Here is a 20,409-nt window from a genome sequence, read left to right as displayed (position 1 = left end):
ATTCATTCAGTAGAATAAATAATAATTTATTCTATTGTACTCTCATTTAGATGAGGTTTATAGTGCAAGTTGTGATGTACAGACACCACCCTACTTATGAACAAGTTACGTTCCAGACGGCTGTTCGTATCTTGAATTGTTCATAAGTTGGTTTTTTATATGTACAGTAGTGCATAATTTCTGTGGATGTTTACATTCCTGAGTTAACATAGATTACATACTACAGTATTTTCACTGCATTTTTAAGTGTTGCAGTATTACGAAGAATTACTTTGGATACTAAAAAGGTAAAAACAAGAAAATAAAATTTAGATTCATGCAACATTCAAAATTTAGTAAAGTATTTTCTCCATGCTTTGAAATTAATGAACTTGGAGAGAATTTTGCAGGAGCATTATCTAACATTGGAAGTTCACAGACTAAACAATGCACACTGCCATATGTTAACAAAATATATACTAAATGTTTTCTATGAGGAGAAGGAATACTGTACAGAAAATTGGAAATTCAACAAAGAACGAGTTAAATTGGGAAGATTGAAATAAGTAGGAAAGTTTTACGAGTTTGAACAAATATTCTCGTGATTGTAAGAAGAATACTTGGTAGTTAATCACAACAATACTCAGAATAATCAATGAAAGGGGTTAAAGGAACAGGTTCTTCTTCCTTGTGTTCTATTCTTTGCACAATTCTTACTAGTTGAATAGGTATGCAGAGCAAATTCTGAACTTATGACCCTGTCTGTCTGTACCTTTGAATGTTTGTAACTTGAATGTTTGTAAGTAGGGTGGTGACTGTAATTGTGGTAAGCTTAGTTATTAGTTTTGAAGGCAATTGAAAATTTATTTGCAAGGTTTATTGTTACTGAGGGAAATAACTTTATTCATATTTTTAGGTTGACAATGGGGAAAATACTGAAGTGGATGGCATCTCTGTTATTGCTAAAGATACTTCACCAACAGACACAGAAAACACAAGCAATTCTCAAGCTACGCCAAGCACAGACAAGTTCTCTTCTGATTCAAAAAGTGAGCAGAAAGGTAAGGGTATTTGTGTTATTTTTTTAAAGAAATGTAAAATAAATTATAACCCCTGACTGTGTAAGTAATACAGTGCTTGGAACTTCATCATTCACGTGCTTAAACATTTAAAAAATGTATTGTAGGAGCTCAAAATTCTCAGGTAGTCTATATTACCATCCAGTCATATTGTATGCAGAAATAGGAATTTCAGAACTACAGGCTGTCCCTGGTTATCGGTGGGGATTCTGTTCCCAGCGGTGTGATGATAACTGAAAATCGCCGATAACCGAAAATTGGTGATAGTAGCACTAATAGCCCGCTTATTGGTGTTGATAACCGGAGATTGGCGCGCCACTAACCGGAGATCGGCGTCGATAACCGGTGATCGGCCCTGATAAGTGGAGATCAGTGAATATCGGTGCCGAAAATTCGGTTATCGTCATTGCTAGACAAGCGCCATAAAACAGGAGCACCGATAACTGGGGACCGCCTGTACAGTTGAATCCCGGTATTCACGGGGAATACGCACCACAACCCCCTGTGAATAGCTAAAATCCCTGAATACTTGACATTCCTCTAACGATGCTTATGACTGCTTATTTTAATTGTTCAAACGCCAAAAAACCCCTCTAAAAATGCTTATACCTGAGTATTTTAATAGTTTTATCACAAAAAATGCATTTAGTCTCGAAAATGATATGAAAATGCAGTAATTAGTGAATACTGTATTTCTCTATGAAAAATACGTACCGTGAATACAGTAGTTGAATTTTCCGTAAATAATGAGTATACGGCGCTTCCCCATTTTTACGCGGTGCTAGGTTCCAGAACCTACCGCGGAAATGCAAAAATCCCTTCTAACAATGCTTATAACTGCCAAATACCATGTACCCCTTGAACTAAAAGGCTTATAACTGCCTATTTTAACATTTCACTGCTTGTTATTTTATCATGCTAAAACAATTTAATATTTCAAAAAAAAATACCCCAAACCATAATCCCAAATACCCAAAGTAACCTTACATTACAGTACTCCCCTACTACCGTTACTCTGAAGTAGGCTATATACATCCATAAAATGCTTATAACTACCTATTTTAATAGTTTCATTGTCAAACTTGACAGTTCAAACAGAAATATACCTCAAACTATCATCCCAGAACACCCTAATATCATTTCAAAGTCATGTTGCAAAATTAAGTACCAGCCTAGAGCTGTTACTCTTAAGTATCTCCTGTCATTCAGACACGCACGTTTTGTTTGGCCTACGGAACTTTGTGCATTGTTCTGCGCATAGTGTAATGCACTGGGTGTACATTTTACATATATTGATATTTTCCTATGTTGTAAGATGATTTTGAAATGATATTTACTGTACAGGTATATATGTTAGGATAGTACTACTGTATAGAGCATATCTAAAATACATGGGTGGTTTAGAACAACGGACACATACCTGCAAACAGAATGCTAGGTTTGTTACGTCATGTTAGTATTTTCATGATTATGTTCTTAGTTTATGTCATTTTGTGGTTAGTCCTCACCATCTCCCATAAATTTATTAAAAAATTGCTCTCTCTCTCTCTCTCTCTCTCTCTCTCTCTCTCTCTCTCTCTCTCTCTCTCTCTCTCTCTCTCTCTCTCTCTCTCTCTCTCTCTCTCTCTCTCTCTAAGTATACATATACTTTAATGAGGAAACAGCAAAATATCTATAACACATTATTTCACTTACAGAATCCATTTTACAGTATACCGTATTGATCTAATCCCCATAAAAATATTTAAAATACGATTAGCAGTTTTTCTATGACAGTGTATAATTCTCTCTCTCTCTCTCTCTCTCTCTCTCTCTCTCTCCTCTCTCTCTCTCTCTCTCTCATATCAGTACTGTACTGTACATATCCTTTAATGAAAATAATATCAATTACTGTACCATAAACATAAAAAACACGAAAATAAACAAATCCAGCAAGTTCATGACAGATTGACAGAGGTAGTGTTGCCATATTTTTTAGTTTGTCTGATTTGTTGTACCATATTTCATTACAAGTTTAATTGACTATGATTATCACACATATTGTAACGATACATAAAAGAATATTTTATCTGTTGATGTTTCATCTCTAATCACTGTAAAAATATTTAAAATCTGAATTTCATATGTAGGCAGCTCTCAACATTCTCCTCCTTGCTCCCAGCCATAGTCTAACCCTTAAACGCCGACTGGACGTATCATACATCGACTAAAATTGTCTGTTGGGTGCCGAGTGGACGTACCGTACGTTGACTACAAAAAATTTCAACCTTCGATCAACTTTGACTCGACCGAAATGGTCGAAAACGCAAGGGTAGCTAAAACTCTTACATTCTAGTAATATTCAATCATTTACCTTCATTTTGCAACAAACAAAAGTCTCTAGCAAAATATTTCGATTTATATGAATTTTGAAAAAAACTTTTTCATATACGCCCGCAGTAACTCGGCCGAAAATTTCAGAAATTCTTTCGTCATTTTGCCGTAAATTTTGCACTGTTTTATATTAGCCGTTACATAAAGTTTTATATATGAAAATGTGCGCAATTTCATGTAAATACAACAACATACAACCCATAGTTTGTAACTTTATCAGTTGGAAATATTTTCATATAAACCACGATAACTGCCAAAATTTCAACCTTCAGGTCAACTTTGACTCGACTGAAATGGTAAAAAACGCAATTGTAAGCTAAAACTCTTACATTCTAGCAATATTCAATCATTTAACTTCATTTTGCAACAAATTGGAAGTCTCTAGCACAATATTTCGATTTATGGTGAATTTTGAAAAAACTTTTCCTTACGTCGTAGAAATTCTTTAAATCACGTTGTTTTAATGTTTGCATTTTTATATTAGTCGTTACATAAAGTTTTATATATTGAAATGTGCGCAATTTCATGTAGAATACAACAGAAAATAACTCATAGTTGTAGCTTTTATCAGTTTTGAAATATTTTCATTTAAATCACGATAACTGCCATTTCAACCTTTGGTCAACTTTAACTCGACCGAAATGGTAAAAACGCAATTATAAGCTAAAACTCTTACATTCTAGTAATATTCAATCATGTACCTTCATTTTGCAACAAACCGGAAGTCTCTAGCACAATATTTCGATTTATGGTGAATTTCTGGAAAAAACTTTTCCCTTACGTCTCTTGCATGCTACAACTCGGTCGAACATCTCAGAAATTCTTTCATGTTGTCGTAATGTTTGCATCGTTTTACATTAGTCGTTACATAAAATTTTATATATGAAAATGTGCACAATTTCATGTAGAATACAACAGAAAATAACTCATGGTTATATCTTTTATCAGTTTTGAAATATTTTCACATAAATCACGATAACTGCCAAAATTTCAACCTTCGGTCAACTTTAACTCGACTGAAATGGTAGAAAAACGCAATTGTAGCTAAAACCCTTACATTCTAGTAATATTCAATCATTTACCTTCATTTGCAATAAGTTGGAAGTCTCTAGCACAATATTTCGATTTATGGTGAATTTTTGAAAAAACATTTTCTTACGTCCCGGAGTAACTTCGGCGAACATCTCAGAAATTCTTTAGTCACGTTGTCGTAATGTTTGCACCGTTTTATATTAGTCGTTACATAAAGTTTTATATATGAAAATGTGCGCAATTTCATGTAGAATACAACAGAAAATAACTCATAGTTGTAGCTTTTATCAGTTTTGAAATATTTTCACATAAATCACGATAAATAGAAAAAATTACTTTTGGTCAACTTTAACTTTCGACGAAATGGTCGAAAACTGCAATTATAGCTAAAACACTTTACAATCTCGTAATATTCAATCAATTAGCTTCATTTTTAAACAAACGGGAAGTCTCTAACAATATTTCGATTTATGGTGAATTTTGAAAAAAACATTTTTTACGTCAGCGTTACGATTCATGCATCATTTTGTGATAATATTTTCTCTGTGTGTTGCTTTGATCGTTTTACAATTTGAAATATGCAAATATCGCAATTTAGTGTACAATACAAAGAAAAAAATAACCCATTAGCTTTAACTGTTTTTGCTCACAGTGCGATTTGTATAAAATTATATGAAAATTTTTTGCGCTGTCATATATTTCAATATTTATATATGATAATGATATTTTTTTCATTTCTGATGGTTGCATACTAAACTTCAGGCAATGACAAAAAGGAGCCAAAAATGAACTTTTAATCTTAAAAACTAAAGCGTGCTGTGATTTTTTGAAAAAAACTTTTTTCCGCAGCGCTAACTCCCGAACGCCGCCGGCATACGGGAGACGTTTTTGTAAATAGAGGCTCGGCGTTTAAGGGCTAAGTGCCTTTGGTATTTTGTCCCCAGCAAGTTATTGTGCTTCGATGTATAAACACTTCAGTTCTCTCTCTCTCTCTCTCTTTCTCTCTCTCTCTATCTCTCTCAAACAGTATACATATCCTTAGATAAAAAAAAAACAGCAAAATATCAATGAAACGGTATTTCACTTGCAGAATCCATTTACACTGCTTAGACTTTGATGTAAAAACCACAGTCTCTCTCTCTCTCTCTCTCTCTCTCTCTCTCTCTCTCTCTCTCTCTCTCTCTCTCTCTCTCTCTCTCTAACAGTATACAATACATATTCTTTAATAAAAAAAAAAACTGCAAAATATCAATGAAACTTTATTTCACTTACAGAATCCATTTATACTGTGCTTAGACTTCGATTTAAAAACCACAGTTCTCTCTCTTTCTCTCTCTCTCATTATACATATATTTTAATTAGAAAATACAGTAACAGTAATTAGTGAATATACAGTGTTGCTCTACAAAAAAAAGTGAATTAGTGATAATTTTAGAGATATGGCCTAAAGAAAAATCTATAAGTTAGTGAAGTTTCTCCTGCGGACAAGTGAATGATGTTTTCCACAAAAATCTGCAAAAAAAAGGAAACGCGGATGCGTGAAACACGTAAAAATGAGGTCCACTATATATGTTCCACGGAAAAATCCGCTGATAGGTGAAGCCGTGAATCCAGAACCCCGGATAGGTGGGGGTCCACTGTAAGAATTTAAACATATAGGCATGGTTTGAAAGTAATATACTGTATTATGTAAATCCACTTTGTGGACTTTTATGTTTCACCATTGTTCAAGACATAATGTATTTAAAAAAGATTGGAAGGTTCATGTGCACACAAAGAAAATAAGTTTTTTGCGATTGGATGGTAATATAGCAAGGGAGCATTGACTGAACAGGAACTGATTTGTAAAACATTAGTAAATGAAGCAAAATGGTGGAAAATGATAATCTAACGTACAGAGTTGACACATTTTTATAAATTTTGTGACTTTTCCTAACATCATTCCTATAAGAAGGGTTAGGGGTATGTTTTTGCATGATGCATTTCATTCATCCCCACAATAGATGCTCTGAGTTGTTAGAGAAATGGTTTTGTTTCCTTAATTAAATGTAGATTTTGCCTTTAAATTAAGTAGGTAGGGTAAGGTATGACAGCCAACACTGATTGCTGAAAATGAGAGATAGAAGCAGATTTGTGACAAGGAATGATGAATGTAAGAAAGAATAAGAATAGAGGAAAAATTTTTATTAGAAGAGTGATAACACCTAAATAAAATTAGAAAATATTTTTAAAAATGAAAAGCTATTTTATGACATTCAACACAACTTTTCACTCTCAAGGCTGAATATACTAACATTTAAGGATACAGAGCATTTGGCTGTTAGTTGTCAATTGATTTTTTGGGCTAAAATTTACATACCTGATTGAGACATTGACACTTGTTCCTACAAGAATACAGTTAATATCCTCTTATACAGGAGTATTTTCGGAATGTGCTGGAACCACTGTGATAAGGAGATTATTTGGTAGCGTGTAAGTGAATGGTGAGGCACTGCCTACTCCTGTATTTATAAGCCTTCACATTTTTCTGTGGTGAACTAAACTCTGGATTAGGTACTGTCAGGAGGGTTGTAAGACCAGGTTAACTAAGTCCAATTATGATCCCATACAATTTGTACAAACTGTAGAGGTCAGATATGTATGAAAGAACAAACATGTAATGAGTGTAAAGATTGGGACAATAAGCAGTGGAAGGTTGTGAAGTCCCACATAGATAAGCTTGATAGGGATAGGAAGAGGAAGGCAGCCTCTAGAGCCAAGAGTAGGGCTCGTAGCCTAGAACCTACACCTAGACCTTGTGTTGTAGATGATATTTCCATTCCTACTTCCTGTGTTCCAGTCTTGTCTCACATCCTCAGTCCCCCTACCATTGTACCACCTACTCCCGTGCCTAGCTCCCATGCTTCCAACCCTGATCCTATTGCCAGTCTTGAGTGCAGGTTTGATTGCAAGATTGAATTAGTGGTGAATACAGTGGCTGAATTAGGGTCATCCCTAAGGGTCCTTATGGACAGAGAGTTCAGTGAAGGTCCTAAGAATGATAGTGTCGTGCAAGTGCAAGTGGAGGAGGTGGCTGGCCATCCTGCTGGTTCTCATAGACAAAGGTCCCTGTCATACTCCCCTGACCCTGGGAGAAGACATACCAAAGGTCCAGAGGATGCCGGTGGGGTTTGCCTATGGGTAGTTCCCCCATCAGTTGAACCTGTCGCATGCCCAGGCTTCGACAGACAGCCGTTGGAATGGCGTCTCAGTTAGTTGCATCAGTTGTCTTCAGACTCGGAGAATTCCAGTCCCTGCAAGGGGAACCAACGGTGCTTTCCAGGCAAGTCTCGTCCCTTGAAGAGACTTAGGGATGACATGGTCAGCTCTTCGCCTCTTCCTTGTAAGCGATTTAAGGATCCACCTCACAGCCCTCATCCATCCTGCAGTGCTTGGCGCAGTCCGGAGTACCTTTCGCCTGAGCGTTCTTTTGCAGAGCACCAGTATTTGGTGCCCAAGCACCCCAGTGTCAAGAAATGCTCTTCATCTTCGTCCAGGCGTCCATCATCTCTCGAGTGTCCAACGTTTTCTCCCGAGCTCCAAGCACCAGTTCCAGTCTCCGAGCGCCCGCCGCCATGTCCTGTGTGCCCACTGCCAGCCTCCGAGTGCCTGGCGCCAGCTCTCAAGTGTTCAGCGCCAGTTGACAAGCGCCTGGTGCCAGCTGAACGCCCTGGCCATGCTCGTTCATTGTTAAGAACCTTATGGATATCCTCAGGCCAGAAGAGGAGGAAAGGGTCCTTTGCTCTGTTAGGGCATAATGGCATTACCTAGACAGAACTTGAGAAAACCAGATGCCCTTCCAGCAATCTCTGGTGCTCTGTCAAGAATCGTTCTTGGCCTCTTTCTAAGAATGCATTGTCGTTCTTCCTAAGCGATCTTATTACCGAGGCACATTTGCGGATCCAAGATGATATCCTGCCTACCTTTAAGGTGAAAGCACACGATATGTTTGCTTTCAGACATACGTCACTCTCTGCAATTCTACAGTCTACTCAGTGGAAGTGTAAGTCCATATTTGCATCTCACTATTTAAGAGAAACAGAAACAGTGTTTGAAAACTTTAGTACCCTGAGAACTTTGTCAATGGCTGGCATGGTATTGGGGCAAAAAGCATAGGAAACATTCCTTTTATCCTTGATCTCTTTGCCTTGAAGTAGGGTGTCAAGTCATTGGGGAGCTTGGGGGTTACTTTGTGTCTGGAGTGCCCACTAGTTTTTAGTAGATGGGGGTGGTTTTTTATTTCAGTGTGGGTGACAGTTTTGTCTGGTTATTGTTTTTCGGTTCTGCACCCAGAGCAAGGGCAACTGTTTTTATGCTTTGTGAGCCATCGGAATTGTCCTTCACTCCAAATCTCCCACTTAAAAGTAGAGGCATTCCACGGCTATTCCGCCACGTCACTGCAGGTCAGGATAAGCACTGACCAAAGGTAATAATTACCTGCAGTAGCTCTCTTACCAGGTAAGGAAACAACAAACATTGTATCAGTGCTAGCAGATTGTCTATTTCAAATTCATTTTCATGACTGAATGTTTCGGAGTAGAATATGTCCATGTATCCTACCTCGTGTCACAGATTGTCTATTTCAAATTCATTTTCATGACTGAATGTTTCGGAGTAGAATATGTCCATGTATCCCACCTCCTGTCATTGTTGGATTCAGGTGTATAATTATTAGTCTTATTAAGTTATAATGAAATATTATTTTCAGTCTTGACCCGGGGTTCCGGTAAGAAAATCGTTAAGCCGAACATTCGAAAATCGTCAAAAATCATATTATTTTCTGCTCTTGCATTGAAAACGATATAAACTGCATTATTAAGTTTACATTTCAAATTATGATTATTCTGCCATATTTCTTTTACCAAGTGATTCGTAAGCCCAGAAAACAATTTCGATGAATATATTTGAGCCCTCGAACCTAAATGGTGGAACCGTCAGTAAACCTCTGTAATTAAGTTTCATGCATATTTACCAAGTGATTACAGATTGGAGCCCTCCCTCCTCCTCTCTCATGGAAATAAAGGCACAAACAAAGTGAGTTCTGATTTGTTGTTCCTATTGTTCCCAGATAGGGGCGGGGTAGTCCCCTACACATAAACAATAGAAGCGCTACCGCATTTTTTAAATTGGAAACTATAGCTGTGTAATTACTTGGTAAGATATATGAAACTTAATTTTATCATGAAAATAACATTTTTCCTAGATATACAGATTACATATAGGATTTTATTGTTACCTCACCTCAACCAATCACACATAGTCCTTGTTGCCAAAGGAAAAAAGTGATAAGTTACCCAGTAGGTGAGTGGGTAGTACCCCACCACTCACTTGCCTGCTGCCAGTTATCCACCTAATTACCAAGCTTCAACAACCATTTCCAGCTTGTGCCAGGAGCAATCCTAAGTAAAAGGCACTGGTTTGTATATGTAGGAAAAATGCAAATTATTTTGAAAATTTGGAATCTTAAGTGATTATCCCAAGTGCTTGTAAATTGCTGGCCTCCTGCTGACAAACGTAGTGGTGAAAATAGTTTTCTTTGTTTATCCATCAGTTTGTTTTCCTGTTCATCCACCTGTCAGACCTACCTTGTCTTTTCAACTCTTCTTACTCAGTTGAAGGGATTTTAGTCATAGTCAAAGCTTGGTACAAAGGTAGACCATGATACATGAAATGTGAATGAAGGGAGATTGCATGTCTATGTGTCTGTCCATTTAGTGTGTTTGTCACATTTAACATGTACTTGCAACTTGTACATTATTGAGGTAATTTTAGTCAAACTTTGTACAAAGATAGACTGTCTTGCATAAGTGTGTGTGAGTGGATATTGAGTGCTTGGCTGTCCATCTTTTTGGCAGGCAGTGTGTCTGTCGTATTTACTTTCTCATTGCAATTACTTCTACATGGCTATAGTGATCACAGTCAAACCTGGTACAAAAGTAGACCATTATGCACAGGTGTGCTTAATGGGAGATTGTTTGTTATATATCTGTCATGGATTTCAAACTTAATACAGAGGTAGACTGTTATACAGAGATGTGCAAAAACAGTGATAGTCCTTTTCTCTGTCTGTCTGCAGTCAACTTCGACCTTGCCTATAACTTTTGAACTATAAGAGATCGCGACTTCATATTTGGCATGCATAACATACTAATGATGTTCTTTCAGATTTCTATTAGTTTGACTAATCGGGTACATGTCTGCTGTAATAACACTCATAAAATGTTTGTTTTGTTTCTTTTCATATGATCACTAGTTACCCTGAACCAAGAAAGTTTCGCTTTTTAATAATTATTTTGTTGGTTGCTGACTTATGGCAGCTTTTGATGTTTTTTTTCTTCTAGGCTTTAGTGATTCAAAATTTTTGCATAGAAATGAACTTTGATTACAAGAGATATAAAATACTGTATTTCTTTCTCCCTTGCTTGGCTCCAGGTAATAATGAAGATTCAGACTGGAGTATTTTGTTTGAAGGCAGCACTACCAATCCCAAATTTCCTGCTACAGTTGTTGATGATGATGAAAGTGATGAAGATGATGAAGAGTGGCTGATCAGCAGTTTAGCGTAAGTTAAATGTAATATATTAGGTTTTTTCTTTATTGTCAACCAACTGACTGTATTGAATATTATTTCAGAATATTCTTGATTATGAAGGTTTGTATATTTTTATGATTGCTGGCTATCAGTGGTTTATAGCATATACAGTTTGCAATTGTCTGTTTTTTGAAAATAGCTAATTCAAGTTTCTTTAAGTGCAAATAATATTTTATAAATGTATTTTATTTTATTATCTGCTGCATAGTCAGACTCCTATTTTTGAGAGCATTTGAATGTTTAGTAGCAGTGACAGGGCAGTTAAAATTATGACTGACCTAATTTGTGGGTGTGATTTCAAATTTCATGAAAGGTGCCCAGTCAGAGTTGTTGCCCTTACAACAGGTTTGAGTGATATCTGGGAGCTGTAGTTGTATTACTCCTTAACCACAAAATCTGATAAATAGAAATTCTTGCTCCCAGACAAGACTCTAGGCATGTACTTAGTTCCTTCTTTATTCCCATGCAGCTGGTGATCAGCAAGATGTTATCTTCCCTTTTTCTAGTGAAATTCATATTGATCCATTAAGGCCACAGACCAATAGGACCTTAGATCTGAAACTGGGAGATCAAAAATGCAAGTTTTCTCCCTAATTTTTCAGACACCTAAATTTTTAACTGACTCCAAAGGGGAATACATAGAAATTGTACATAGAGATCTTTTAGAGGTGGCACAAAAAGGAAGATCCTCACCAGCAGAATTTACTTGGCAAACTAAGCTGTCTTTAGTCATTGGCATTAAGTGTAATGGCTCTTCACTCATTTACTTTCCTTTTGGTGGAATATTTTTTGTTGGAAAGGAAAGGGTCATCTTCCAGGATGGCTTTTTAAGGGTTCTTGTCAGCTATTCCATAGTAAAGGCAGTCCCCGGTTATCGGCGATCCGGTTTTACGGCGCTTGTCTAGCGACGACGATAACTGGATTTTGGACACCAATTCCCTGTTATCGGCACCGATCCCTGCTGATAACCGGTTATCGGCGCTGATCCCCAGTTATCAGTGGCGCTGATCCTCAGTTATCAGTGCCGATAACCGGATATCAATGCCAATAACCAGGGATTGGTACGATTATTGCCGATTTTCGGTTAGCGCCGATTTTCGGTTATCGTCACACTGTCGGGAACGGAACCCCTCCGATAACTGGGGACTGCCTGTACAATGCTTGTGCTGTTTGGTAGATTTTTTTCAATGTGGAGGAAACCTTGTAGAATTTCAAGAAAATATTTTTGTTTTATTTCAGATGCTTTGTATTTATCATGGGTATGTGATGCAGAAAATTTCCAAAAATATATAGGTATCTAATGCATTGTATTTGTTATAATTATCATTAGAGGCAAAATATTGCAAATACATTGGGATTAAGGAAAATAAGAGCCTTTCCTACTTTCCTTTAGTTTAATATGTAGTTGTTTCAAAACATATATACTTTACAGGACTCCTTTAATATAGTGTAATATGTTTCTACAATATTTTAATCACTGGAACTTTAGGTGTTTAACGCTATTGTATTTTAAGTCATTCTGTAAAGACCTTGGGGCCGTTCAAAAATTACATAATGCCTTAGTTGGGGAGGGGGGTATGATGAAGTATTATGAGTGACAGTGGCGGGGAGGAGGGTTGCAGCTATATGTTACATAACTTTTCAGATGTTTTTTCCTTGTTTCTTTTGAAAGATGTAAGAGATAGTAAAGATTCCGCAGTAGACTTTTATTATATTTAAGTAATATTGAGAATATGGTATTTAATTTTTTTCCATAATTATATGTTTAAAAAATATCACAAACTCAACCCTTGTTTGTACTTCAACATTTTCCACTATACCTGTATTATATTGCATGACGTAGAGTAGTATCACAAACTCATCCCTTTTCTGAGCTCTGACATTCTCTACTTTATGTATAAATATGCAAATCAAATTAATCCCTTCTAAACATGGCATAAGAGAACATTTTCATTTTAAATTAATCTGTGATTCTTTAATATCATAACGTAAAATCATTAAGAAAAACCTAAAGGTAATAATTTCCAGGTATTAGGGTAGACTTTAATATATCATTGCATTAAAAATAGGGAAACATACTAATTCAGGGGTGGGGTTACTAGCTGGTGTTACATAATTTTCAAGGGGGTCTGGACATGTGTTATGAGGCGTGACAAGGGGTGTAGGGGCGATAAAAAATTAGCAAAAAAAAGTGTTACGTAATTTTTGAACGGCCCCTTGAGGATACTACTGGGGCAACAAAAATGACAGAGGTTGTTGATGTGGATTGTACTCACTTTTTTATAAACAAAGTTAATTTCATATGTCAAAGTCCTTATGATACTTTTACTTGACAGGCTATGTCAGTTGTGCTGACAAATACAAAATATGCATGAGTGAGCTTTAGTTTTAAATAAAATAAAATACTTTAGTAAGATTCTGTTCATTTCATAATTTATAGGCCAATGATGAAGGATGATGAGAGCTCTGAAGATGTGGAGTTTTATGACTCTCAGAATCCAGAGATGGAAGTGGATGCTTTAGATCGTCCTGATGGTCCTGAATTAGCAGCCTTGTCTCAGTGTCAGAAAAAATTCCAGTTCCTGTACATTCAAATGCAGCTATGTGAAAAACATACACTTAGGTAAGATATCACGATTTTTGCACTTTACCAAAGTCTTTCCATCAGAGTGTAAAACTGAGTCCCAAATTGATTACAAGTAGAATTGAGTATTACTGTTATTAACAACTGTAAAGGGTTGGAATTTATATTTTTTCCTTCAGGCATAGAATTGATATATATGAATTTGTTAATTTACATTTATTATCCTACATGATAATGTATAATTTTACTGAATTTAATTATCATTTGATGTAGTAATGAATTGTTAAGAAATCAGTTTTATATAAGTAACTTACTAAGTAATGACATTGCTATTATTTCCACTCGTACGGCAGCTCAAAATTTAAAAGCCACGCCAGCGCTTTTATTGTTTTGTGTTGGCGACAGCCCTGCCTACTATTGGGGAATGATAGGGAACAACAAAGTGAAAGAGCTCCATTCATTTCTGCCGGCTTTCAAGTAACATCGAAGGTTTGCATCAGCTCTGTAGTGAATTGTCTCATTGGTCTTTAGGTTATATCTCAGGATCGGTGAAGTATTCTTACATTTGTGTAGCTTCTATTATTAGCACTAGCTTAGGTTTTTATAACCAGCTTAGTTTTGACTTAACTGTGACTTCATTATGTCTGATTCCAGTTCCTCTAGTATTAGGTACTGTTGGGAGGGGTGTAACACCAGAGTAACTAAATCTACTTGCGACTCTCACACAATTTGTGCTAGTTGTAGGGAACATTCATGTTCAAAAGAGAATACCTGCAATGAATATAAAGACGAGTGAAAAGCAATGGAAGATTTTGCAGTCCTATCATGATAAACTCGATAGGGATAGGAAGTGGAGGGTGGCAGTTAGAGTAGCAGTTAGGGCATGTAGCATTGATGCTACTCCTAACACTAGTGCTTAAAATGTTCCTTCCATTCCTCCTTCCCCCATTTCAGCATTGTCTCTTATCTCCAGTCCTCCTACCTTTGTACCACCTGCTCCTGTATCTGGCTCCCATGCGTCTGATCCCAGTGCCATTGCCAGTCTTGGAGGTGGAATCGAACGTAAGTTCGAACTTATGGTAAGTTCTATGGCAGAATTAGGAGCATCCATCAAAGTCCTTATGGAGAAGGTTTTCAGTGATAAATCGAGAATGAAAGTTTAGTGCCAGTGGAGGAGGCGGCTGCCCCTTCCCGCTGGCTCTCCTAGACAAAGGTCACTGTCACACTCCCCTGAACTTGGGAGAAGACATACCGGAGGTTCACGTGAGGCCGGTGGGGTTTGCCCACAGGTAGTTGCCTCCTCAGTTGGGCCTGTGACTCAGGCTACGATTACAGACAGCCATTGGAGCAGCGTCTCTGTTAATGTGAGTGAGTTGTCTTCTGACTCGGACAGTTCGTGCCCCGACAAGAGGTGCTGATGGCGCCTTCCAGGGAAGTCTCGCCTGTTGAAGAGATGTTTGGACAATGGGTCCCTGTCATTGCCTTTCTCCTGTAAGCGACCTTAGGAGCCGCCCCACAGCCCTCAATCCTCCTGCAGCACCTGGCCTAGCCCACAGTATCATTCTCCCGAACGCTCGACCTCACATCAGTATTTGGCTCCCTGGCGCCAGAGCTCTAAGAAGCTCTCCTCTTTCAGGCGCCACTCACCTTCTGGGCACCCGTTGTCTCCTTCTTGCTTGGCACCAGCTGACAAGTACCCGTGCCAGATGAGCGTTCAGCGCCAACCGAGCTCCTGACTCCTGTTCTTCCTTTGAGCTCTTCTGCACTTCAGACTGTGGACCCATCCTTGTTGCCCATCAAGTGGCAATTGGCAGATATTAAGGGCTTTTTGCAGAAGGCTCCTGCTATGTCAGAGCCTCCTCAAGACCCTCTGTTGTCTCCAGTTTCTTCAGATGAAGAGGAAGTGGATCAAGAACCTGCTCCATCAGCATATGCAACTCTGTTAAGGTTTTTCTTGGCAAGTTGTCCAACCTTCTTTACCCCAGCTGCTCCAGTTTCTCCTGCCTCTACCTTCCTCATGAGGAATCAGCCTGACATCAGCTCTTGTCTGCCTAAGATGGTACTGTCTTCTTCTAAGAAGGCTTTGAGGGAAGTCAATGATTGACTCTCTAAGAAGAGGGAACAGGGCAAGGCTGCCTTTGCCTTCTCTCCTTCGAGACTTACACGCAGGAGATATCTTGCTTACGCTGCGGGATAAGCTTCCTTCCTGTGAGTCACTGCCTCCTCCCAGGGGGACTTCTCAGGCTTAATTGACTTGGCTCGTCGTTCGGCCTTCTCTTCTGACAAGATTATGCTTTCTGCGGCAGAATTAGACCACCTTGTTAAAAATATTTCAAGGTATATGAGGCCCTAAGTTTTCTTGACTGGACAGCTGGAGTTCTAGCCAAGAAGATTGAAGACTGCCCCATGCTTGCAGAGGACGTCACCGCAGACTGGTTAAGAGTACTGTCTTGCACGGACAATGCAATTAGAGACGGATCTCTTGAACTTGCTGCACTCTTACCTATTTCCTCAGGCCATGGTCAAAGAAATAGCCATGGACCGTCAAAAGAAGTCCACACAAGACCTTCTTGCTCAGTCTTCAAAGTGCCCCAAGGAGCCTGCTTCATTTGTCACTAAGACTGCCTCGCCTCTTCAGCCACAACCCTTTTGTGGGATTAGACAGAAGTTTCCTTCCTTCTAAGTCCTGTATGACTGTGCAGTTCTCAGCCAGATCAATTAAAAAGTCCTCCTCCAGACCCTTAGCCAAGAAATGATGTGCGTGGCCTTCGTGCACCTGTAGGAGCCAGACTTCAACATTTTTGGGAAAGGTGGAACATCAGAGGAGCAGAGCCATGGATTGTACAAGTCTTGAAAGAAGGGTACTCCATCCCCTTCAGGGAGAGTCCCCTCTTAGTTACCTTTCCCATCTTGTTGACCGCATATTCGAAAGGCTCCAAAAGGTATTTGGCCCTTTCAGAAGAAGTTGCTTCACTTCTCCAGAAGGGAGCCATAGAGGAGGTAAAGGATGGCTCCACAGAGGGTTTGTACAACCACCTTTTTGTGGTCCCCAAGTCATCAGGGGATTGGAGGCCTGTCCTAGACGTCAGCGCCCTGAACTTCTTCATCCAGAAGACGAAGTTCAGGATGGAGACGAACCAGTCCATGTTATCATCCTTGCACCAGGGCGACTAGATGATAACACTCGACATGCAGGACGCTTACTTCCATGTCCCAGTACACCTGGACTCCAGGAAGTTTCAAAGGTTTGTCTTTGAGGACAGGTTTTTCCAGTTCTGGGCCTTATGCTTCGGCCTATCCATGGCTCCTCAAATGTTCACGACGGTTATAGCCCCTCTTGTGAAATGATTCCATCTTCTTGGCCTCAACATTTGCCTCTACCTCGACGATTGGCTCCTCCGTTCATCATCGAAGGAGACGTGCATGAAGGACCTACAGAAGACCCTTCTCCTCGCCCAAGAGCTTGGAATTCTTATCAGCCATTAGAAGTCCCAAATGTCTCCGACTCAGGAGATTCTCTATTTGGGAATGAAGATAAACTCTCGAAGTTTTCAGGGTTTTTCCATCTCCCAAGAGGATAGAATCTTACTTGCAGACAGTCCACAGTTTTCTTGCTCTCCCATCCTGCTCGGCCAATCAATGGATGAGCCTGTTAGGGACACTGGCCTCCATCAAACAGTTTGTGAGATTAGGCAGACTCCATATGAGAGTTCTGTAGTTTGTCCTCAGGGCCAGCTGGAACAGAAGAATGCATCCTGACTCTTTTGTATTCCCCATCACGACGGAGATCAAGTTGGACCTGCGTTGGTGGATGTCCTCAGAAAGGCTTTCAGAGGGGAAGTCGCTACTGTGAACCCAGACCTAAGCTTATTCTCAAATGCCTCAAATTTAGGTTGGGGAGCCCTTCTGTGGGACAGGGAGGTTTCCGGGACATGGTCCCCAAGTCAGAGGAGCCTTCACATAAATTTCGAGGAGCTCAAAGCCATCCATTTACGCCTTTTAGCCTTCTCGGACACAGTCATCGGCAAGGCAGTCTTATTCAACTCAGACAACACCACGGCTCATGCCTACATCAAGAAACAGGGCAGGACCCACTCCTTTTTCTTCTGTGAGGTGACGAGGGATCTCCTGCTCTGGGCAGACCAGAATCGAGTGAAAATAGTCACTTGCTTCATCCCGGAGAAGATGAACCTCCTAGCAGACGAAGTCAGTTGTTGGTAACAGGTCCTCCCTACAGAGTGGACATTAGACCCGTGGGTCTGTGATGACCTTTGGAAGCTGTCTGGCACACCATCTGCGAAAGACTGTCCACTTAGACTGGTAAAGTTTAGAGGAGGACTGACGTCTGCATTTAGCAATAGCTTCTGCAGCTGCTCTTGAAAAGCTCTTTGCACTGACAAGTCTCCAGACTGTCTGAAGCCTATCAGAGCAAGAGCAGATAACCCCTGGTGGAACCTCCTGAAGTGTGGTTGTCTGAGTAAATGTGGACTTTGAGGATGTAGCCTGGGAAAGTCCACTAGAAGACTCAGAAGATCTGGAAACCATTCTTTTCAAGGCCGGAAAGGAGCTATCAGGGTCACTATCACACTGGAATGCTATCAAAACTTGTTTAGCTTTTCCCTGACCACGTTGAATGGCAGGAAGGCATAGAGGTTCAGGTCCAACCAATTCTGCAACATGGCATCTGTCGCCCATGCCAGAGGGTCCGGGGTCAGAGAGCAGAAGAGAGCTAGATGGTAGTTCCTTGATGTGGCAAACAGATCCAGCATTGGTCTGCCCACAACATCTTGTCTCCTAAGACATCTGTAACAGATGTAGCGGACTTCCTTCTCTATCTTAAGAAGTTCCAAAGGGCTCGCTCCTTCCACTATTAGAGGATACAGAGCTATGCTCAGTTCTGTCTTCATACATAGAAGGTTAGATTTGTCCTCTAACCAGGACCTCTCTGATCCCAATAAGTCTTTCAAGATTTCCAAACAACCGAATAGACCTGCTGTATATTGGAATCTTGATGTAGTTCTTAAATAGCTAATGGGCCCCTCCTTTGAGCCTCTCTGTTCTGCCTCTCTTAAGAAGCTTACCAGAAAGGCTCTATTCTTTGCCACTTTGGCAACGGCCAAGTGTATTAGTGAACTTCAGTCCATTGACAAACGAGTAGGATTTGCCCAAGGAGACGCAGTTTGCTCTTTTACCCTTGACTTCCTGCCTAAGAATGAGGATCCTTCTAAGCCATGGCCTCGCTCTTTCTTAATTAAGAATCTTATGGATATCATCAGACCAGAATTGGAAGAAAGGGTTCTCTGCCCTGTTAGGGCCTTGAGATATTACTTGGACAGGACTGCCAAAATCAGAGGACCGTCCATTAATCTTTGGTGCTTGATCGAAAATCCTTCCTGCTCCCTGTCTAAGAACGCATTGTCGTTCTTCCTTCAGAATCTCATTACGGAGGCACATGCTGGGATCCGAGAGGACATTCTGCCTTCCTTTAAGGTCAAAGCACACGATGTCAGGGCAGTTGCCACCTATGCTTTCAGACAATATGTCTCTCTCTTCAGTTGTACAGGCGGCTTACTGGAAGTGTAAGTCTGTTTTTGTTTTGCACTATTTACTTGACATTGAAACAGTGTATGATAATTGCAGTACTTTGGGACCATTATCAGTGGCTGGCATGGTATTGGGGGAAGAAGCATAGGAAGCATTCCTTCCTATCCTTGATCTCTACACTTAGATGTGGGTGTTGAGTCACTGGGGAGTTGGGGGGGCAGTTACTATGTACCTGGAGTGCCCACCAGTTTTTAGTGGTTGGGTGGTGGTTTTTATTTTTCAGTTTAGGTGACAGTGTTGTCTGGTTATTGTTTTTTAGTACTGCACCCAGGGCAAGGATACCTGGTCTTCTAACTTTGCAAGCCATTGGACTTTTCCTTCGCTGCAAAGCCCCACTTGAAGTAGAGGCGCCCCATGGCTCTTACGCCATGCCAGTATGAGTTAGGATGAGTGCTGACCAGAGGCAGTAATCACCAGCAGTAGCTCCCTAACCAGGTAAGGATACAACAAGCATTGTATCAATGCTAGTGAAATTTTTCTATTTCAAATTCATTACCTTTACTGAATGTTTTGGAGTAGAATGTGTCCATGTATCCTACCTCCTGTCAGTGTGGGATTCAGCAATGTAATTACTTGGTAAGTTACTTATTTAAGTGTGACATTTTATAATATAATAAAGTTTTATATATACTTACCAAGTAATTGCATGATCGTAGCCCTCTCTCCTCCCTTGTCATGGACATCAGGGCATAAATGAATTGAGTTCTTTCACTTTGTTGTTCCCTATCATTCCTGGAGAGTGAGCGGGGCTGTCGCCAGCACAAAAACATTAGAAGCACTGGCACGGCTTTTGAATGTTGAGCTGCCGCAGGAGTGGAAATAATAGCAATGTAATTACTTGGTAAGTATATATAAAACTTTATGTTATTATACAAATGTCATATTGAGTAGTTAGCAATGAATGTCTTGAGTAAAAGAAGATTAAGTAGACTTAATGATCTTATTTGATGCAGAAGATAGTTCTAGTAATATACACCCCTACCAAAGTTATAACTTCTCTGTGTACAGTATACAAGTCTCTTCTACTTAACTGCATGGATTGGTGTGGTGTTAACTGAGAATAGTCATTCTTCCTCAGTGGCTCTTGATAGGGCCCAAATGTTAATTCTGATATACAGCATTTTAAT

At 39.4% G+C, this 20,409-nt stretch overlaps 1 protein-coding gene across 2 annotated transcripts in view; it reads left to right on the top strand.

Annotated features, from left to right (window-relative positions):
• The window catches only part of Gcn2 (eukaryotic translation initiation factor 2 alpha kinase Gcn2), an 87,466-nt gene that overhangs the window by 34,510 nt on the left and 32,547 nt on the right, over positions 1 to 20,409 (top strand). For both annotated transcript variants that reach the window (XM_067107834.1, XM_067107835.1), the window contains 3 exons: positions 896 to 1,040; positions 10,935 to 11,064; positions 13,535 to 13,717. In XM_067107834.1, the coding sequence (XP_066963935.1) occupies positions 896 to 1,040; positions 10,935 to 11,064; positions 13,535 to 13,717 (458 nt within the window). The remainder of the gene's footprint in view (positions 1 to 895; positions 1,041 to 10,934; positions 11,065 to 13,534; positions 13,718 to 20,409) is intronic.

The sequence above is a fragment of the Macrobrachium rosenbergii genome, chromosome 8 (genome assembly GCF_040412425.1).
Source record: "Macrobrachium rosenbergii isolate ZJJX-2024 chromosome 8, ASM4041242v1, whole genome shotgun sequence".
NCBI lineage: Eukaryota > Metazoa > Arthropoda > Malacostraca > Decapoda > Palaemonidae > Macrobrachium > Macrobrachium rosenbergii.
This window is presented reverse-complemented; position numbering and strand designations above follow the sequence as displayed.